Genomic DNA, 23,041 nt, shown 5'->3' on the forward strand with positions numbered 1-23,041 from the left:
CGGAGACTGGGACTAGCCCAACAACTGCTCAACCAACCAAAACCAGCAAACACACTTTGTTCCCTATTGCACTAGTAAGCAAGAAAACCTAATTCCAGCGCCTCAGAGGTATCACAGCACCACGTACCCCTGCATCCAGACCCTTCCCACGCTCCATTCAGTTGCATTTTTACCACCTTGTTCTGAAATTCCTAATTTTGCTGCCAAAATACAGCAAAGAAGAAAGCTAACCTTCCTGCATGACTCTCCCAGAGTCCTCACTGACCTGGCTTGGACTGGGAACAGCAGGGCCTCCATTTGATTCCCCAGGGTAAGGCCCTGACTGGTTAGCCACAAGGCAGAATAAAAAGAGAGTGATTATATAGCAGGTGTTGCCCTTGGCATTTTGCTTCCACGATGAGGAGAATCAATATCTGAATTACCATTTCAGTCATTCCCTTCAGGCACAGCCAGCATGGGAATAAAGGGGCAGTCCCTTGGGGTGACGGCTGGATCACCCCATGCAGAAGAAACGGGAGCTCACAGTTAAAGCAGAGGTCTGGAAGAAGACATGCTGAAGGTGTCATTAAGAGCATTTGTTTCCCCGCCTGTAACACAGCCTCTGGTATGACCTGGAGAAGGTTACTTCAGTTTTCTGTGCTTTGTTTTTAACCCTCCCCGTCAACAGGGACAGCGTGGGCCTTCCCACCCACTGCGATGCCATGAAGATAAATTCCCAGTTATTTGTAAAGTTGTTGAAAAAGCACCAGAGAAGCATGAGAGAAATACTGAACAGTTTCAGTAACAAATCAACTATTTTAAAGCTTCCCAGAGGAAGCAATTATTTGGAGCCAGGTTACGTTTATGAGGGGAGACACAGACTGTAGGATGGTAACAACTTTGTCTGCAGAGCTGAACCCAGGATCATAAATCTCTTGAAAACAGCTGTTACAGGGACATTTCTGCCACCCTGCGCAGGCAGCTCATGGAGATGGAGGAAAGTTGTTTCTGCACGACTGCTGTCCTGTCCCACCCACAGGCAGCCCCATGCTGCCCTGCAGCACCCAGGGATGGGAGCATGAGGTGGGAAACCCAGCGCTGTCACTCCTTGGGTGCCAGGCTTCCGCTTCTGGCCCCCATCGGGCTTGTCCAAGAGGGCTTTGCTGCCTGAGTTTTTCTCCCCAGGAAAACGCCGCTACTCCCAAACCTGGCCCTCGACCTCCTCAACATGAAGAGACTTTAAACTTGGGTTTAAAGATGAACATTATGTACTTCCTAAATATGGGTAGCGCGTTAGCCCTTCTTAAGGGAGGGCCTGCCTGATGGGCACAGCCAGTGCAGAAGCAAATCCAGCTGTGTGCCAGCTGCAGCCAGCAGCTCTGCCCAGCCCAACCCCAGCCTTGCGAACAGCATCCCCAGCTGCCATTGACCTGTAAGGAGGGATGTGCACCGCCACTGCCAGCTCTCCAACCTGTCCTTCTCCTACCCCCAGCTGCCGCTGAACCGCAGGGAGGTGACAGCCCCCGGCACAGGGGCAAGTCTAACTACGCACACACCTTGTCCAGACAGCAGCGGCAAAGGGAGGGACGCCTACCTGCTGCCGAGGCCTCCTTGGTGCTCTCAGGTATCCAGAGCATGCTCCAGCCCACTATGGCTCCCTCCTCCTTCCCTGAGAGCATCAGCCCTGCGCCCAGCAGCGCCCGACTGCCCCTGCTGCAGGCTGCCCCGGGGGCTGCTAGGCGCCATGGTTTGGCACATGTGGGGACAGGGAGAGCATGTCTGCCCCATGAAGTGGCTCCTGCAGCCTCACTTGGGGTCCGCGGGCCTGGAAGACAAACCCCACTTGCCAGGCAGAGCTGCTAAACACAAGCGTGGTCTCAAACACCACCCCCTAAAAGAGCTACAAGGAGATCTGAGCGGCACGCCTGGAAAAGCGGACTAGGAGACAAGGGTGTTTGCACCACTCTGTGCCCTCTTGCCCCAACATCTGGGGTTTTTTTCACGGGTGTAACATGAAAAACCTGAGCTGTGTCCCACAGACCCACCACGAGCTCAGTGTGGGCCAGGTGACGAGCTGCCACAGGACGACCACCTTATGCCGAGGTACCCTCAGGGTCCCTGAGCTCTGCTGTGTCACAGCCCAGGTCTCACTGAAGGTTAAGGTGAGGAGTTTGCTGGTAAACATCATCCTCCTGCAAAAGGGAATGGAGAGAATTGGCAAGTCCATTGCGTGCATTTGTCCATCCCTTTCCCTGCACCCCGGGATGGCAGATTGGTGCTGAGAGAGAGAACACTGCAGTTTTGCCAAGTACAGCAGCTGGTGAGGGATGGGGGCTGGCGGTGTGTCCTGGCCAGACCCTGCCCTCTTCTCCAGTGACAGCACTCGTAAGGAGCCCTCTGCATGGCCCTGGCAGGTGAGGACGAGCGTGCAAACACTTGCTTTGTGAAGCACGGGGCTTGCTGGCACATAGCCTGCTGGCATTATTCTGCTTTCAGGAGGGGGAATCTGCATTTCCTGACACCCTTAAAAACAGGTCAGAGGCTGGGGGAGCTGTTAATGCAGGGGAGGTTTCTGGCAGGGGCAAAGCTACAGAACATCGAGGGACGATTTGATAACGCAATCCCACCGCAAAGCTTTCCAATGGTGGCGTTGGGGCATGCAGCAGCCAGGGGTGGTGAGGAAAGGCTCCAGATGAGCTCGGTTCTGTTAGAGAACGTGGTTGTAACGGAGCTGGTGCGTCCGTGGCTTTGTGTTCCTGGAAAATCCACACGCACAGAACATCCTGTTTGGGAACCAGGCAGTATAGTGCGCTGGCTGGCAGGACGCCTGGTGAGGGCAGGAGCCCATCTATCCCCTTTCCTGAACAAGTTTCTCAAAGCGGCTTTGTGGCAGGATCGATGTCTTTGTGGCGAGGCTGCTTTTCTGGAAGCGGAGGTGTTCCTGCGTGCCCTGGCCTTTCCGCCCTTCACCCGAAGGGCCAACTGTTAAAGAGGATTTCCCAGACCACCCACCTCAGGCTGGCTTCCCTCAGGCTTGGCTCAATTTCTCATTGCAGGCACAAACCAGAGATGACAAATTATTTCCAATGTGTCTAATAGATAAGAGCTGCAGAACAACAAGAAGGGCACATTCCTGGCTGCCAGAACTGCTGTGGCAGGAGACCACAGCCCAGTGAAAAATAGTAATAATTTGAAAGCAATTCCTGGAGGCCACCGACTCCCATGTGCCAACTGTCAGCTATAGGAGGGCAGGCACAGGCCACAGAGCTCCAGTTTCACAGTGGCAAAACTACAACAAGATCAGCTTGCTGTGTGGGAATAATTTAAGGAATAAATGGAAACGAGAGGAAGGTAGATGTCACCCTTTCCCTTCTCTTTAACCTGACTGTTCCTCCACAGAGGATAAAAATCATATGTGCAAGTATACAAAAATCTCGTAGCATCTTTAAGGATTTTGCTTTGAACAAGTTGGCCAAAAGGATCTCCTCTCTCCTTCCCTTCACCTCTCCCTTCCTCTCCTATTACACTACCGATAGATTTCCTTAAAAGAAAGGAACACTTATTAGTACACTTGCCTCAAATGGCCATGTTACTTTAGGTCTTCTGTGCGAAGCAAACATTAATAAAAAAGGACCATATACAGCACCAACAGAACAACAGGCGTCCTTTCCTTTGCAGTTTCTGCTTCTGCCATCCTCCCGGTGCAGCACGACTACCCAGAAGAGGGAAGAGCAGAGCCAGCACTCAGCCTCACCTCTGCACTCAGACCTGCACTGCCTACACCCACGTATTTGAAAGATCTCTCCCATGTCTCCTACGCTGTCCTGCTACCTGCTTTGGATTAGTATTTTGCTAGTGAGAGCTACCTTTCCTCTAAAAATAACATCCTCTTTCTATATATACACACCGTTCTCTTTATCTAGTCTCCAAGATTCATTAGCCATTTATTGTATTCACCCCTTCTTCCTTCTCTGAAGTCCTCTCATGCCATATATCATCTCTTTAAACCTTTCTCCCCCTCCCCTTTCCCACCCTTAACAACTTGGCCAGTCTCCCGACTTACTGTTCCCAAGGGCCCCGCTGATGGATGGAGACACCGCAGCAGCTATCAGCTATTGGTGCCGTAATCATCGATACAGGTTCCAAGCCCAGCAAGCAGGGGACTGTAACAAAACTGAGCAGCAGTTGCTTCCAACGCTCCCCAAAATGCATCTTCTCTCCTTACATCAAATCCAGACCCAACCCTATTCCCTCTTTGGGGCCCCCCAGCTTTCATCCAGCCCACGTCTCCTGACACATTCAGGCCCTCTTGCTTTATTGCTGTTGCCTTTTCCCATGCACAGCCCCAGCGGGCACACGTTTCCTACTGCTGCCGAGGGAGAGCCAAGTAACTGCCGTGTCCTCCTCCCAGCCCGCAGCCTTCCTCTCCATCGCTGACTGATCATTGCTGCTTGCTCCCAAGTAACTCAGACTATGATTTATTTGGGGGAGCAGAGGAAAGGACAGAGCACTCGTGGGGGTCTTTCTGCACCACCTTATTAAATTGCTATGCGTGCACACAGTGCTATAGAAAGTAAAGGCAAACAAATACCTCGCCCGGCCTCATGCAGCAAGTCTGCACATTCGATCAGGAGACTTCTCAGGCAGGCTGAGGAGCATCTTCTAAAAACGACTGCCGCGAACATCAGCCAAGACAACAGGTCCAGGCGGCACTTGAGTGATCACAGCCCTCCCAGAATGGCCCTTGAACCAACCTGGCCCGATTTCTCATGGAGTTATATGCAGGCACACCAAGGGTGGCCTTTGCTTCTGAGAGTGGAGGGTATTGTTGGAAACAGATGATCTTTCTAAGGCCGCACCAACTCTGTCCCTCCTCCCCCATGCCATTTGAGCATCCCTAGCTTTAGCTTCATCCTGGTCTTCACATGGAAGGCACTGCACTACTGCAACATATTCACTAATGATCTGCTGGATTTCCAGTCCACAAGGCCCAAGCAATTAAAGAAAATACACAAGAGATTACAGCTTCATTTCAAAAGAAATTTTTTTTTAATTTAGAAATGCAGTTATATACATAGAACAATTAAATTAAACTTTGTACAAATATTAAAATACTATCTTCACACCCACTGCAATGTACAGGATACCAGAAAATATATATAAAATAAAGCAAAATAAAACCAATTGAGTGACATCCTGCACAGCGTCAATTATGGTTTTGTTTTTAAATCCCACATATATATGGAGTACCATTCTGCAAATAATTCCATAGTGGTGCAATTCAGATAAAAAGAAAACGCATACAGGAAAGAAGAAAAGATTAATGCACAAAGGCAATCAAGCTCCCCTTGCATTTGCATCAGCAACTACCAGCAGTCTACCCACCACATCATAGGACATCTGCTTCACAGACAACTTCACTTTGTTTTCTTTTGGAAGGAAGCAGATTTGAGAATCAGAACTAAAACATTTTCCAGCACAACTCAGTTGCCTCTGTCCTTGCTTACTCGAGGACAGAAGCAAAAGCACAGCTTACAGAAAGCATATGCAGACCATCAGTAGAACCTGTTCTGGTGGGTACATATATCCGTACATCATCTGCACAGGGTCGAGTTTGGAAGCAGTGCTCAACACAGGGCCCTGAAAAGAAGTGTGGGAAGTGGTGTGCTCTGTCCTGCTGTGGAAGGGCAGGAGGAGTGGATGAAAGATTGGAAAAAGGCTTATTTCCTGTATAAAAATACACCTTAAAATGAAGCCTGCTCTAGGAAACCTCTCTGTACTTTCAAAGCGTATCATAGAGAATAAATGTTTTCTAATGAAGTCCTTCTGCAAACAAAGGTTTTCACAAAGAGCAAGTTCAATCTGCAGTTCCCTGGTAAGGACTGAAGAGTGAGGATGGGGTGAGGCAGGATGTGCAAAATAGATGGGATTTATTGCATTTATATGCAGAAACCAGAAAGTGAAATTGATTTAATTAGTTGTCTGGATAGAGTAAGGCAGATTTTTATTTTTTTTTTTTAAACAACTGCTATCAGAACAGTAAAACCAGGTTTTGCAAATATGTTCTAAAAAGGTCAGCAAGGAAATCTCAGTGTCCAACCAGTTGTACATTAATATTTTTTTTTATACAGCAAGCCTGCTGGTGTCTGCTAAATCATCTAAACAAAGCACAAGCTTCTTACAACCTGGTCAAGAATGCATTAGCTCATTAGCCTGCAGCATACCTCTGTTTTCAGTCACAGCTCTTCCTTACCCTCCTCCTTGTGTTCCCTTTTCTGTGCTGCAGATGACTTCACCATCCCAGATTATTTCCAATGGCTGAGCCTGTTGCGCTCTTAGCCCCACTCCTCAGTACTGACCCATCATCCACCTCTGGGAGCATCTTAGGATGTTTCCTCCCAAAACACGTGGAACAGACTTCTTCCTAACAAACCTGACTTCTCCATGTGCTGAAAGGCCAAATAAAGGCTCCAGATGCATTAAACAATTCAACACCCCAGAGTCGAAAGGCTAAGGAGAAACCTCAGGGGAGACGTCCAAGGGGTGAACAAGCAGCATGCTCGCTGAGTAAGCATTCTTCTACACAGCAAGTTCCCTGGTGGTTAAGAAAAAGGATAAAAATGCATTAAGCTCTTCTCCCTCCCAAACTCATGAAGTCTTAACTCAGCAACAACTCCACAGGCTCACATGCTGCAGCACGTCTCTCCTCCCGATTTCATTTTTTACCTCTTCTGCAGTTAATGATGGGGACATGCAAGCTATTTAAAACCAGAACGCACAAAACCATCTCTCTCACCAATGCTGCCAACCCCCTTCAAGGTGGCAGTAGGCTTTGACACAATCCAAGCTGGCTCATCCTGTGAGCTGAGCTTCATGATGCAGATCCTGACAGGAGACTGCCCCGCTTCCCCATGGGTTACTGTCAGCTTCGCTTTCTGGTTCTATCAGGCTGGTCCAGTTCTGCAACGCTTGGGCTGTAAACACTGCAGTAGGTTGCATTTTATTTACTTAAAAAAAAACCCCAACTATGTAACTGAGAGGGAGCAAGGAGGTTTTGCTATTGCACATAATACTCTGAATTTCTGAAATGCCCTTTTTTTTAACCTATCAAACTCAAAAAATAACATAAACCTTTCAAATAAGTGCTATTTTTATTTTTCCAATGTAAGTAAATCATTTTAATGTTCTTGAATATCACAGGATCCAGCATGTATGACAGAGCATGAGATGATTATGTCGGGAGTGTTAAATAAGAAAACATGCCTCCCTCTGAATTCTTTTGCCAGACATAGGTGGGAAAAAAGGTAAGGAGGCTGTGGCCCAATAAGGAGAAAAAAAAAAAGAAAAAAATTCATTTACTGTGTGGTATCTTGCAAGGCTGAGCCCCTGTGCTCCCAATCCACCACACTGAGATGCAGGCTGCATCTACCTATGGCAAGAGCCAACAAGGACACACTCTTTGCTCAGAGGTAATGAATGCTCCTGAGATAGAGCAGCGCTCACGACTGAGGGATCTTTAAGCCTCAGCCCTTGCTCCCATAAGTGAAGACAGGTCTGTACAATTTAGTTTTTCCTAAATCTCTGCTCAAAAGACTTTCCAATCCTTCAGCCTCCGCAGGATTAAAACAAACACGAACATGGAACAATCACTTGATAATGAGTTAAGTGAGGCCTTGCTCCCCCTCCCCCTAGGAAAAAAAACTGTAAAGCAGATATCTCTCAGGTTCCTTCCCAGCCATTCTACCTCATTTTATATGAAAATAAACTCTAAAGCTGAGGACGTGGGCAAGAGGAATGTGATGCCCCCAAACGGTTTTCCATGTTCTGGCTTGCACAGGTCCTTGGTGCCTGCTCCCACAAGTGTTGCTGCAGGGGACAGGCTCTTCTGCAAGCGCTGGAAACATCAGCTGGGGTTACCAGCCAGCACAGCAGAGACTGGCCTGGGAGCTGCTGGTGTACCCTCAGCAAGCCAACAGAAGCTGCCTGTTTATGCCTGATCACAAGATCTACGCTTGCGGAGGTGGAGCAAAATATGCATTTCCCCTGTCCTTAGTAAAGCCATTTCCCACAATTTCTATAAATGAAACAAAATTAAAGCACTCCCTCTTCTGTGCAGCTTGCTTCCTTCTCTTCCCCACCCAATTGAATTTTCTTTCCCAAACTGGCATCTGCTTGCTTTACAATAGCAGAGAGAGGAGGCAGGGCCACACGGTACATGCTTTCTGCTGGCGGAGCAGGCGCTTGTCCAGGGTAAGGTCAGGCCTTGGGATCAGCTTCCAGCTTCGTTGTAGGATTCTCCCACCAACCCGGTGCTAACACTGAGTTAAAGGACTGTCCCTTGCAGGAGGACAGCCTGTACCTGACTTCTGCACCTTGATTGCTGAGGGTCAGTTTGAGTAGACAGGACCTTAAATGCATAAAGAGCAACTCTCCTGCTCCAAGTTGGTTAGGTAGCAGGAAAGAAGTCACGTAGTCTTCCCTCCCCACTCCCTTAGCACAACACTCGCTCAATCCTTCCATGTGCCCCGATAAACTAGTGAATGAGACAATTCGCTCAAGCTTAGACCATTTCCAAGGTAGGAGTTAAAAACTAAATACAAACGTTCCCATGCTTATTTTCTAAAATTCCAATAGCAGATGGGTAAACAACATTTGCCCTCTACAGTGCTTGAAGCTGAGACACTGCAGCCCACTGTAAAACAATGTGGGATTTTCACCATCCAAACTGAACAGAAAATACCTAAACGACCCAAATGGGATTTATCAAATCCTTGTGTTACTGCAAGGTAACATGAGCAATAGGGAAGGAAGTTTAAAATACTGTATTTTTAAATTAATAACATCCCTCTAAAACAAGGATAGGGAAAATAGGATTCTTCCATCCACAGGCACGCGCTGTCCCAGGTGTCCTGGGATTTAACAGCTAATCAGGAACAAGAGCAGCAGGTACGTGGCTGGATACTATGGCCAATCCCCATTTTCAGGAACTGGAGCTAAGCCACAGTGATTTTATATATAAAGGTGTTGTATCACTTTTACCAAGTGCTGTGACAGTATGCTCCTGGAGCAACAAGGATGAGGATGGTGAGGTTTGTAAACCAAAAGCAAAGCAGCAAAGACAGCATCCCTATTTACCTGTACATTACCACATGATGTGTAAGGCCATGACGTTTTGCTCCTTCAACTCAAATAAAAATTTAGCAGCTTCTCACAGGGCAAACACTTCCCTGGTTACTTCAAGACAGTTATGACAAAGTACACGCACCTAAGAAGCCAACTCTTCTTGCTGAAACCAATCCCACAGAACAGCGTCCAGACCTCCCCAGTGAAGAGCCTTACAATCACCACAATGCTTTTGTGATCGGATCACCTACCCCAGACGAATGTGGCTTCCTGCAAAAGGAGAGACCTGTTAACAGCAACCAGGATATTCTGACCTGCTGTAGATAACTGTGGGGGGCAGAGGTATACATATTTTTGGATTTTCTTTTCCCTGCTACCAGAACTTGAAATAATCTTCGAAACTTAGGTTCAGGAATAAGCTATGGTCTCCTCTGGCACTGCTGTCAATGTAGCCAACCTCCCCTCACAGCAACAGGCAACTGCCTTGTATTTAGGAGACTTTATAAATGCTGCTTACCCCCAGCCACAAGGAAGAAGCCCTTCACTGTGGGCCCACTGAAGCCCATTAAGATAAAACAGCAGACTCTTGCTGTATGAAGCTAGGAAGACACACTAGCCTCTGAGATGGTAGCTACCCAGGATTCAAGTACCAAGGTACCTGTGTGGCTGGAAAGGTCATTTGGGATTGCACCAACGGCACTAAGCATTCACTACCTACGGGCATTTTTTCTGTTGACATTTGCAAACACCTGAACCACTTCCAGATTACATCTCAAAAGTGTTACCTCTGCCTGAAGATCTGACCAAAGGAACCTAAGCTTTAGTGCAGAACCACTTTAACTGAAACAGCTTTGAGACACACAGCTTATTCAGAAGAGCAGGGATACAAATTTGATTCCAGTCCTGATGCCTCAGTGAATGGGGCTAACTCATAGTTAACATAGGGTTGGTTAACTGAAAGTCACACCCTCCAAGCTTTCTGGACCCTGCCAACCACTGGCCATTCTCCAAGGCTCTTCTACAATCTAACACCAGGAGCTGCTCTGGCACCAGACCAAAGCTGAAAGGGTTGTTCTATTGGTAGTACAGTCCCAGTCCCAGCTTCTAGAAACAAAGAATAATCAAGTGGGCTGCACAGGTAGAGAAGGAAGGAAGGAGACCTAAGTGATTTTCAGGAATGGACTCCTGCTGAGATGGTTTTTGAGAAGGGGGCAGGGGGCATTCCTACACGTTGGACTTCTCAGCCTTCAGCGCTCTAGCAATTCTCAACGAACTGTTACTGCACAGCTAAGTTGTCATACAGCCCATCTCATCTGAGGCGCTTCTAGACATCACAAGCTGCCCCTTAGCTGGGATCCCTCCCAAGCCCAGCTTCAGTCCCAGCGAGGCGTTTTGTCCTGCCTTACCACAAACAGGATGCCGGAAGAAGAGCCTATATAACATACATACGTGTATATATATATACTGTGTCTGCACCCAGTGAGCAAGCGGTTTTAGCCCCTGCTCTCTGGGCAGCAGAAGGGCTAGAGAGGCTGATAAGCTGCAACAAGCCGGTGTGAGGAAGAGAAAGGCACGAGAAAAGAGCAGCTCTTCAGAGACTGCTGTCAAACATCTGGCTGGGGAAGAGGAGAGGAGAGCTCAAATCCACTCTGTTCCTTGAGCCCCTGATGCTGATGGAATGGGGAAGCCAGCGCTGCACCAACTCCACTGGTGCATCCAGGAGGCAACCTGGCGACATCCTTTGGATCTTCAGCTGAGGGCATCTCTGCTTGGAGGTATCCAGGACACAGCTCGCGAGGATGGGGAAGGCTGCACAGAGTGCTTCTGTCCTGAAGGCAGGGGGAGGGGAGGAGGAAGAAATCCAAGAGGGAGAAGGCTAGACAAACACAGCAGGCCTCATGCTTCCTTCAATAAGGGAATATCTGAACAGTGGGAAGAGAAAAAAAAAGAAAAAGTAGTCAAACTTCTGCAGTTCAACACACACCAGAAAAACTACTATTGAAAGCAAGGCAGGCTCCCACTTCCATAACAAGATAATGCAGTGGTCTTCCTGTCATCACAACAAAGCAGAAGGGACCTCTGGAGGACTCTGCTCCAACATGCCCCTGCGAGTGGGACCATCGCCAGCTGCAGCCTTGAAAATGTCCCAAGGACAGAGACTCCATCACCTCTCTGGGTGCCCATCTGGTCCTGCGCTACTGTCCTAGTGCAAAATATTTTCCTAATGCTCAATCTGAATCTGTCAAGTTACAGCTTGTGGCCACTGCCCCATGTTATATCATCTGGCTGAGAAGAGTTTGGCTCCATAGTCTTTTCAACTCCCTGTGAAGTAATTGTAATTAATTGTTGGCTTGGCCCTCAGCTGCTTCTTCACCAAATTAAAGAAGCCCAGCTCCCTTAGTCACTCCTCACAAGCCCCTAGCTATGGTGGCAGGCCTCCAACAGAGCCTGTCCAGTTTCTCCACATCTTTTTTGAACTGGGGGTCCCACAACAAGATAGAGTAAAGCCTCACCAATGTGGTTTAGGGGAAGGTAATAACTTCCCTTAAGAATGACAGTTTCCTTCTTTCCCGTGACTTTATCAATCTTTTAGTTCCTCAAAATGTCCAAGACACGTTTCTTACTGTGACAGGGATGGTTGCAAATACAAGGATCACACTTGCCCTTATCTAATTCAAAGAAATCCAACCTCCTCGCGTAGCTGCAGCTTCCTCATCTTTGAGCTATAAGCACAAGCTTCATGGTCTCCTGCTGCAAGGGGCAATCTGCTACTGTACAAGCCTTAGAGGCAATACATGTTTCCTGGCAGTGACAAAAATGATGCAGTGCAGAGGCAACATCCTCTAATTTCTACACTACGGACATTTTTTGTTAAGTTTCACTTTTGGATTTTTGCTGTTTACGCACTTGAGGTTTAATGCCCATCTCAGGACATGTTGCCACTTCCGCCCTTTATCAGAAATCCCCTTTAACTGTTTTTACTGCAGGCGTTCTGGGTGGCATTACTATGGCTCTAGGGCTCGACACCATGGAAGGAAGTTCTGCCCTGAGCTACCTACAAGCCAGTTACACTTCTTGCCTAAGACACAGCACTCTCTGCAGAAGCAACCTTAAGCTGCAGCTTCACATCAGCTCTGGCATTGCAAAGCCACTCCTTCAGGGCAGAACAGAAGTGAAGAATGCAAGATGCACTGATTGCTTAATAGACTTGCCCTTCTGCACCGTACAGTAAGTTCAATCACATCCCTTTTAGGTCTTCTCTGCCACATGCCAAGGCTGTGGCACTGTATGCACTGTAGCAGTAAGCTGCTTACTAAAACAGTCTAAGAATGAAGAAGTCCAAACATCACAAAAGGTTTGTATTCCAAGCATATCCTCCCACTCCCACCAACTTCTTTTCCACAAACACAGCTATTTTACTGCATTTGCACTATGATGCTGGAGGCTGGCATTTCTCTGCAAATCCTTTGCTAAGACAACAAGAGTGAGCAGCAGAACTCCAATAGTCTTTCTAGACTGCTCTAGGCTCCCAGTTGGGGAGTGCCACATCCTTCAGAAGAAGGTATTAAATACTCCTTGCACATCTAAGTTGTGAAACATGCCATGAAGACTGGGACACCTCTTTTCAAAAGCTCCTCTGGTGCCTGACATACATAGGGGCATTCCTTGCCATTTCCACTCTAGGTAGTCAGCTGCAGAACCTACTCTTACAAGGGTCTCATTCAGCACTTCTTACCCAAGTCACATACCATCTGTGTATTCCTCGGAGGAAGTGAGTGATAAAAGGCTCTGTATGTCACTGCTTTCTGAATCTTGGACCTCTTTGTGTACAGGTCTACTGCTAGCCATGCCAGCTACCCAGGAAGAGGTAGCAGCCTGATGCACAAGAACAGTTTCAGAGCGCTGTGAGCCACTGGCTTCACACAGTCCAGAATGTCCAGGGGCTTCATCTTCTCTTTCAAAGCTATTGCAAGCCCCTTGGTCCTGCTGCTGTATCTCTCTGGCTCCATTCTGCCCAGCTCCCTCCGAGAGCACGATCTGCACTCGGGAGTCCGAGGGTGGAATGCAGTTCCCTGTGCTCCCATACACCGCTTCTTCATAGGATGGCAAGGCCACTTGGACACCATCCACCATGATAGAGACCTGATCTCCAGACACACCTTGGTCTCGCCTCAAAAAAAGAAACAAAGGGGGGGAGAGGGGGGAGTCAAGTTAGCATTTATATTTTTATATATATATGTTACAGAGAACTCCAGTAACCTCCCACAGCAGAACTGTAATGCTCACCATTGACTTATTTAGGGGAGGACAGAAACATGAATGGTGGTTTAACAAGGTCAAGCAAGCATAGCCTTGCAGCCCTACTGTGAATTGCCATAAACATGAGCAGGGGCTGTAATTCACAGTGCCTGATGGATTTAGCTACAAGAGCTGAAAAGGTTACGTTACAATGCTTCCCACCTCACCTGCCTCCATAACTAAATCTGACACAGATCATGACTCCAAGCCCTCTGCTGTCACAGCCAGCAGTTAAAAAAGAGCTCTGACCGCTACTGATTTCAGCTTGTTACACTGCTATATTCTGCAACACCCAGCACTGCCTGTTCTGCTACCTTTGCTGCTGGCCAGATAACCTCTGGTGGGGTGGGGCAGACAGCTCTTAAACTGACACAGTGTGAATCACCTAGGCTCATGAGTCAGAGGCCTGAGATTGAATTTTTCTTTTCCAGTGGTTTGGACTTCTTCAGAAAAGGCCAGACTCCAAAGCCCCACCTCTCAACCTCCCTGCTGCTGGACAGCCATGTCTCTGCTCTTATTTAGGGAGTACTAGTAGCTGGTTCGGAAGAGTCCACAGTGACTTTGTTGACCTCAGCTGGCAGCAGTCTTATGGCTGGGTCTCTTCTCTCATCCACAAACCCAGGCCAGGAGGGTTCTCCTCCCACAGCAGGGAAGGATGGCAGATTTGCAAGTATATCTAATCAGCAGTACTGCCTGAATTCGTGTCCGTAGGATCTCACAGACAGACTGAGGGGGATGCATATACATATCCAGACACATTGGTAGCTATCCAAGGCTAGAAGAGGCAGGAGACTGATCTATAGCCAGGCTAGTAGGGATCATAACTTTTCACATTCAAAGCCAAGGAAAAAAAGCAAGGAAGCCACTCATCAGATGGCATGTTAGAATGGGGACTGCAGCTGGCTATTGCAGACCACCATTTCAGACTACTGCCAGACCATGGAGCAGAGGTGCCACTGAGGTGATTAAAACAGGAGCAGAGAAGCAAGGAGGTTAAATTGCTCCAAAATGAAGGCCTAAACCAAGTACCTTAATGGGTTTCTGCTGCAAAGAAAGAGGATGCCCCTGAGCCCCTCCAAACCCCAGCTATACTTACCTGCTATGATGGAAAGACTTCAGCTTTGGCTGCAGCAAAACAAACAGCACAACTAAGAGCAGAATCAGGGCGACGGAGCTTGCTGTGGAGGCTACTATGGACAGCGTGGGTACTCCAATTGTTGGAGGAGAGTCCTTTTCTACAAAACCAAGAGGAACACAAGGTAAAATGATCCACTTCCTTAAATCACTGCCATAGAGAAGGAAAAACATCCACATTGCCTGCTCTCAGGAGTTACACTTGGGTGCACATGTGAGGAGCCCAAGTTTCCCTTACACTCAAGGCACACCAGCTATTCTTATAGAACACAGTTCAGAGCCCAAGCTGACACCTCTCCATCAGCTGTAAAGGAAACCTAAAATAAAACATGCACATACAAGGGTCCTTTGGAAAAACACAAGGCAAACAGAAAAGCAGTGCAAGAAGGCCATGGGAACTGACAGATGGTGGTAAGGGTCATGTTATATATAGATCTGGCTAAGCAAAAGCTAAAAAATGTCCTGATGTCACCAGCAAGGCCAATAATTGTCTAGCACAATAAGCAGGATGTTTTAGGCTAAGCAATAGGAAAAGTTCCAAATAATGGGTTTTCTTGGCTAATAGAACAGCCTCCCAAAGGAAGGGGTGGAAGTCACCTGGCTGGGTATATTTAAGATGCAGCAAGTATTCAGTTTCTCTCTCACACGAACTTATGCCAGGGAACAGAGATGGAAGGCAGCTGTCGCTTCAGGATGCTGAGTTTTCAGTGTTAGATACGTGTGCCCTGTTCACATTGCTCCTTCCTACCCTTCCTCAGCTGTGCAGTGTAACTGTACAGGAACCAATTTGGCTTTTACAGGTCCCTTGCAAGACAGAAATAAATTGGGAGTGGAGTGAGAACGGCCTGGAACTGGTATTGCTGAGCACTGCATATCATGCCTAGAATGCTGCACTAGTCCTTTCACCTCCCTAGTGCAAATAACTATCTGTGTTGCCTCTGTCCCTAATTTATGTCTGTGGTAGAGATCTGAAAAACCTCACCTCCCCATTGGCAAAAACTATTGTGCACTTCACATTCAGGACATTCCCATGCATGCAATTCCTCAAGTCCTTTTTGCTATATTCAACACATTCTTCGGGAGCACAGGTCTCAAACTGCAGGGGGAATGCAGGACACACATGCAGTTAGGGACGAGGGGAAGAAGAGCATGCAAACAGAAGAGAAAAGCTGGAGAACCACTGTTTTTAAGCCTGCAGACTGAAATCTATGCCCAAAACAGGCATGTAAGCAGGAAAGCCAGTCTGCATTTTCTGCATCTTCTCTTGGGGTCAAACCTATTGGTTTAGTTGTTTTGAACGTGTTCTCCTGAAATTTTTCAGAAGTAGCTTGACCTCTCCCCAGGGAAAAAAAAAAAAAACAAACCAAAAAACCCCAACAACATCTGGTACATTTTTTCCCAATGGCAAATAGGGTTGAGTAAGGATTTCCATTTTCAGCACTAATCAGGGCACTTTGAGTACACTGACAGGGAAAAGGGTGCTCCATTTTCAGCATCAGTACACAATGCCGTAAAACTGCTCACTACCCAGGCTACGCTCCAGCACATTCACTGTCTCATATTCCAACAGGATGCTCACTAACTCACACAATAAACTCTCAAAAGGCTATGGGGCTGACAGGCTCAGAGCTACACAAAACATCTGATAACTGCTAGGGATTTCATGTACTCTATATGGAGCAGGTGGGATCTTACCCATTACCAATCATTTTAAGACCTACTGTCTTTCTCTCTACAGTCTCCCACCTCCTCCTCCTTTTAGCCCTGCGAAAGAGACCTGCTAGTTAAACCTCAGCCGTCTCTGACCCTGACCAGTTGTTTCAAAGTCCATGCTGTGAAAGCAATCCGTTTTTCAGTGGGTCAGACTTTTAAGGCTCCATATTTTTGATAAGGCCACTAATCCTTCAGAATGCTAAAGAAATTTGAGGGGTTTCTGCTCATCACAACACAATCCCTTCAACTCTGATATAGACCAAGTGCCACCATGCAGGAATGCCACCCAGGGAACACTATCTGCAATAGCACAGCTTTGTTCTCCAGCCTGGGTGCAGCAAGGGGAAGAGGGACCACTGTGGAAAGGAAGCTTATGCTGAATTTGAAAAGCCTCTTCAGGATCTAGTTGCTGCCAGGTAAACTCCCAGTTCCCTTCCTTACACATCATAGGAAAGGGCTATTGGAGCAACTATGACAGAGACACTGAGAAGACAGTGTCTCTGAGACAGGACAGGACGTTCCAGAGATCACAGGTATGCAGTGAGCTCCATAAAGAGCTTGAAGAAGGTGCTTTTCTGTTTCCTTCCAATTAAGCTAACACATTTTGCTTTATGGATAACGAGACTTAATTCTGGAGTGTACATCTCGCTGATAACTGATAACTGAGCAGCAAGACTCTATCAATAAGCCAAACTTGAAGAGGGGAGGGAGTTCTCCCTTTATACAGTATGCATACTTTTAAAACCAGAAGAGCCGTAGGCAGGCAAACTAAGAGCTGTATTATGAACATTTTCCTGCAAACTTTTCTTTACTTTCCTCCTTTGATGGAGGAATTCCTGTTTAGCTGGGAGAGACCCACAAAACAAAAGATGTCCACTTCCATGTGGACAGAAGCAGAAATCATTTGTCAGCAATGTTCTTTCCTGCCAGTACAGTGAAAAGCAGCACCATCGAGCTCTTTGCCACAGGAGGCCAACAGTTACTTAAGCTGTTCACAAGGAAGATCGGCTCTACATACTCACACACACATGCACACATGAAGACAGATGGGTACACCACTGAGGGAGATGTACTGTCAAACCCATCAGGAGCAAAACCAGACAGCATAGAAAATGCTTCAGTTAGGGCCTCCCCCATTTCTGGGATGAGAAATTTTTGACACTGTCAAAATAAGAGGCTCCACATAAGTAACAAGTTGCCTCCTTTATACTCATTTCCATGGGTTGTCTCCTTGTGTGAGGGACTCTCAGCCTGTATCTGATGGGCTGTTACAGAAGAGACATCTTTATTAAAGAGCTGTGACTGTGAGCCGCATTTATGAAATTGCTAGAGCAATGAGAGGCAGCTGTATGGACTTCCTCAGCATCACACTGACTCAGTGTTTAAGGATAATCTCAAAAGCCAATGCAAGGGCAATTCTGACTGTCCCACTGGAGTCAGGGAGCACTCACCCGGGCTAAGCCTGCAGCTGACTTCCATGGCTGGGTTCCACTCTCCATTCTTGCAGGTCAAGTATTTATAATCTCCTTTCAGCATGTAGCCTTCAACACACAGATACTCTATAACACTGCCTGAAGTCAGAGGGTTGTTGCAGGGGCTAGGGTGGCATTTATAGCCTCCATTCTCAGGCTGTGGTGGCTGGGGACAATCTGGAAAAAAAGAAAGCATCATGGAGGATATCTCAGAGGAAGACATCTGTTGCACAATAGATATGGCACATAGGCAGACTTCCACCTACGAACACCCACTAAATTAAGAAACTACCAAAACCAAGAAGAAAGACTGTTACACAACGGCAGAGAACACTGTTCAGTTTCACCTCTGATGTGTCTTCTGCAATTGCTAAATACTGCTTGTTATCCCAGTAGTAAAATCTAGTTGGCAGGCATCAAACTGGTGATATTTTTGAACAGTGACACAACAGAGATTCCACATGAGAGAGGCCCGGAAAATCCTTGGTGCTATCTTTTCCCCACAGCTGTTTCACTAGAGACTGGGGGGAACCTAACAGCCAGGCTTTCCTATTAGCCTGACATAGAAAAAACATGAGACCTCCTACAGAAACTAATGAAGAATGCAAACACCCCACTGTACTATGGGTACAATGTCGAGGTACAGAGCTGCCCCATAAGGCACCCTGGAAGCCTCTAAGAGCACACTGATTTTAGCTATTTTGCATAGATACACCATCAACAGTATTGGGAACAGAGCTTTGCTGCAGTAGGACCAAATATTCTAGCCTATTTTCAAAAAGGAATTAGTTATGTTACAAAGACATTTCTAAAAAACCCTCTGTTTACCTATATGAAGTCTGGAGTGCTGAAGGCACTTTACATTTCTCTTTGCATCTCCCCTATCCTGACTAACGGGTATAGACATAGCACGTGCCAGAAATTTTCTTGTAGAATTTTCAATAGCCATTCAAATAAAAACAACAAACCACAAATGAGGAAACTGCGCTGAAAACAGGATATTTGTATTGCTTAGAACTTTCTCTCCTCTAGCAGGTCACAGTGACCCTACAGATCAGCCCCAACACCCCCCACTGATGCTACGTATCTGCCTGGCTGAAAGAGGGAGAAATCCAGATTTTTTCCTTTAAATCCACATCAGCTTCCCAAACTTCACAAAAGAAAATACATCAAAGATCCCTCTTGAGATATTTTGGGGCATGGAAAACCAGCCAACCCACCCACCCTGCCCCATCACAGCATGGTGATCCAGGCCTGCCCTTAAACCCTGGAGCATGCATTCCCACCTTCTGCCTCTAAGCGTCCCACTTACTGTGGGACAAACAGCGAGAAACAGCTGGGCAAAGTTCAAGTGACTGGATTTTGGGCAAGATTTGAGAAGCAAAAAAAAACTTCAGAGATTCATTCCACTGTGGAAAAATTTGCCACATTGCTGCAGTGCAAGTGACCCTTGAACCTGATCACATGTGTGAATGCATCATAGGTATTGCCTTGTAAATACCAGTAAACCCTGAGATGAAGTGCTGAGCAAAGCCAAAAACCCTCTGGTGTGAGTTCTGCCAGCTTTATAACTGCAATTCAATTTACTTCTTGAGAGAAGGTTAACAGGGGTCTAAGCAGCAGCTTTTCAATAAGACTTTGTTCTTGAGGAGATTTATTCTTAAATAAGCTTCAGAGAAGCCACTGTCCCATGCCTCATGAGTATTAACTGTTGCCTCTTCTGTGTTTCTTTAGTTTTCCTTTCTGCAATAATTTCCCATTTTGTCACCAATGTTTTAACCCTTCACCTTATGAGGCTAAAACTTGCTTTTGCTTGAAGCCTGTCCAACACTTAGGGTCAGCCGGGATCAGCTGAAGCAACAGACTCATGACACACTTCACATTCAGGCACATAGACAAATGCCCTGCTTCACCTGCAGCCCAGGAGAGGGCTTTCTTGCTAAACTGCAAGGACGCATTTGAGCACCAGAAATATTCTCAGCAGTTTAACACATACCTCTCCAGGCAATGGTAGAGAGCTGTGGGGAAAAGCTACTGTTACCACAGCAGCTGCTGAAACTCAGGAGCAGAGGACAACTTCCCTAACACCACAGGAGGTACCTGGAATTGCTCAGGCGCCACACACAGTACCTTTCTGCTGACTGCAGCAAAAAGAGCTCGTTCCCTCTGTTCCCCCTTCTCCTGAGCTGTACCCACACGTGGCCACTGCACCAGGAGCCCTTTTGGACCAGGCAGCAGCTCACTGTTCGGTTCCCCTTCTATCATAAAGTACCACCTACACTGACAACGTTTGAGTTATGTGAAAAAATCAGCTAGCCAAAAAGAAACAAGCACTCGTTTACACTGCATTAGCGCTCTCAAAGCCTTGGAAATACCACTGCATCAGTGACCTACAGAACCCTGACTTGGCCTCCTTGCGCAAGGGCTTCAGGAGGAGATGCACAGCTACGCTACTGCAGATTGGCTTCCTTGTCACCTCCACAGGCCACTTGGCAAAAGGAGAGAAGCAGCTGATAAGTGTGTTCAGTCAGTTGTCCCTGACTTGTCCTCTTCACACAGGGAAGAGATTGCAGAATTAGTCACATTCCCTTTTTTACCCCACCTCCTTAGGTCATTTCACATCACAGCATCCAAGAGCATCACAAGTATTTTAAAACATCACCTCCACCGTGACAGAAGAACCCTGTTTATGTGTTGGGGAAATAGATAAAAAAAGATCTGGATCAGGCAGCCAGAACATCAATACCCTCCACCCTCAACCTGACTGAGCATCTCTGAGCAACCCCAGCTCCCCTGGAAGGCCACCTGAACTGTCCTTTGCAAGGTAGCCTCAGGGGAATAGAGCATCTCAGAGCCTGCAGCTTTGGAGAGAGCTACTAGACAGTGCTGATGGCTTTAAAGATTGCTGGAGGTGGCCCAGGCAAGGGTTGGGTGGGTAAGATGATGGACTGGTGGTGCCTGAAAAACTGAGGAAGTCAAACACCCCTGCTCCCTGCTGGACCAGCTCCCTTTCCCTGGCATCTCTGACAGAGCTCAGCACCTCTGCAAACCAGGGCCCAGCCCAGAGTAACACAGGTACCCAGAAAGCTTCTGTCCTGGTTTCAGCTGGGATAGAGTTAAGTTTCTTTCTAGTAGTTGGTATAGTGGTATGTTTTGGGTTTGAGAATAATGTTGATAGCAACAACTGAAAGCATCAGCGTGTTAAGTAGTGTTTAGACTAAGTCAAGGATTTTTCAGCTTCTCATGCCCAGCCAGCGAGAAGGGTGGAAGGGCACAAGAAGTTGGTAGGGGACACAACCAGGACAGCTGACACAAACTGGCCAAAGGAATATTCTATACCATGTGATGTCATGCCCAGTATATAAACTGGGGGGAGTTGGCAGATCGCTGCTCAGGAACTAACTGGGCAGTAGTGAGTGGTGAGCAATTGCATTGTGCATCACTTGTTTTGTATATTCCAATTCTTTTATTATTATTGTCATTTTATTATTATTGTTATCATAATCATTATTATTTTCTTCTTTTCTGTCCTATCAAACTGTCTTTATCTTAACCCACTAGTTTTACTGGGTTTTTTCCCTGATTCTCTCTGCATCCCACTGGGTGGGGGGGAAGTGAGCAAGCAGCTGTGTGGTGGTTAGTTGCTGGCTGGGGTTAAACCACAGCAGCTTGGGACAGACAATGCAGCCTTCCACTACAGCAACCTGTTCCTAAATTTTCAGTACTTCAGCTTTTACATGCTCCATAAAGGGTTTCTTTAATTGCCTCCATATGTGTGCTCTGAACTGGGGCTAACAGAAGAAAAAGTGGATTTTGATTCAGCACAACCCTTTATCTCACCAAACAGCAGCAAAGCTTATGCCCCAGGTTTGCAGCACCAGTATACCTACAGCCATACAGAACCAGGCAGAGCGGCCCATTTATCACTTTTGACAGAATAAACCAATGACACACCAGGGGTGAAAAGAGCTGGGTACCAACTGCTGCCAGAATGTGTGTCCAGAACAGCCCGCTCCTGGCTACACTTTGTAGCCAGAAGGTGCAGATGGATGGGAATAGCTGCCTGCATGAACAGTTTATTAGCGCTCCAGAGCGTGGCTGTGCCATGATAGTTTGGTACTGGGTTTGGGAGCAGGGAGCAGCCTGACCTAGCTTGCCTTCCAGCTCACACTTCCCAAGTGGTCTGCTTGCGTTTAACCCTTGGCATGCTGCTGTGTGGTCCAGTCCGAGGCTACAGCATTGCTGTTTGGATATTACTTTGGCACACTGATGCTTTTTGAGGCACATGAACTAAACCATGCAGGAGGGTCTTTCAGTACTTCAGCCCCAATTAAAGCTGGATAGATTTCAACAGACACTGCAAAACCATGACCCCCAGATTTACTCCTTCCAAGTTTCAAAGGTGTGTGGCACAGAGTGGGTACACTGAAGCTTCCCAAAAGGTTACAAAAATGCCTTTAAATTTGTGGGACACGAAGTACATATATTGTAACAATCAACCCCCTTACCAATAGCATCAGCCTAGACTCACAGTGGCACTGGGTTATATTTGAAATACAAAGAAACATGCAGGAATTTCATCAACTCCCTCCCTGAAACACGTGTTCTTGGAAGCCTCCCAGAGCTTATGAGACATCTTAAAACAAATGTTCACGCCAGGCAGGGAAGAGAAAGAGAGCCAAGTTACAGAAGTTATCAACTTCCTAGGGGGTTACTGACATCCTAGGCTTGCAAAGCTATTCCCAGCATCTTGATTCATCAAGCTTTGAGGATACACAGAAACAGTAGTTTTGAACATTGCAGCACCGTGTGCGAAGGGGGCAGAGCTCCACTCCCAAAGGCCCTGTTTCTAAGAGGTACTGAAATTTATTACATCTCCCAAGAGAGCTGGTTCTCTGCCCGCATACATTGCTGGAAAACAGGAAGGAGATAACAACTGACGAGAAGTCCAAACATTTTGAACATCACTGAACTCCATTCAGAGGTAAAGAAACAGTCACTTCCAGATTGACAGGCAGAAATAAAGTTACGCACTGGAGTTTCTGAAAATGCCATTCCAAAATACTAGGTATTTAATATATAGACAATTTTTAAATACACAAATGAAAAATACTAAGCCAGTATGCACCTCCGCCCAGTTTCCCATCAAACCATCTGTAAGTACCATATTTTTCTGTGTGTAGGTCACATGAGAAAATACTGTCCTTCTTCAAGGAGGCTTAACTGCTCTTATGTTCTTTGAATAGCTGTTACCAACTTGACAATAAGCAGCACAACACTAAGGAACCTCTTTTTTGTTGCAACCACAGTGTCATCACATT

The 23,041-nt window shown here is 46.9% G+C and overlaps 1 protein-coding gene across 3 annotated transcripts in view; it reads right to left on the bottom strand.

The window, feature by feature from the left end:
- Nucleotides 1–5,005: 5,005 nt before the first annotated feature.
- The window catches only part of SUSD6 (sushi domain containing 6), an 89,852-nt gene continuing 71,816 nt past the window's right edge, over nt 5,006–23,041 (bottom strand). For all 3 annotated transcript variants that reach the window (XM_052782346.1, XM_052782348.1, XM_052782345.1), the window contains 4 exons: nt 17,700–17,897; nt 14,498–14,636; nt 12,852–13,273; nt 5,006–11,024 (listed from right to left, as the gene is read on the bottom strand). In XM_052782346.1, coding sequence (XP_052638306.1) covers nt 10,999–11,024; nt 12,852–13,273; nt 14,498–14,636; nt 17,700–17,897 — 785 coding nt within the window. In that variant the 3' untranslated portion in view covers nt 5,006–10,998. The remainder of the gene's footprint in view (nt 11,025–12,851; nt 13,274–14,497; nt 14,637–17,699; nt 17,898–23,041) is intronic.

This window comes from Harpia harpyja, chromosome 3 (genome assembly GCF_026419915.1).
Source record: "Harpia harpyja isolate bHarHar1 chromosome 3, bHarHar1 primary haplotype, whole genome shotgun sequence".
In the NCBI taxonomy this organism is placed as follows: Eukaryota; Metazoa; Chordata; class Aves; order Accipitriformes; family Accipitridae; genus Harpia; species Harpia harpyja.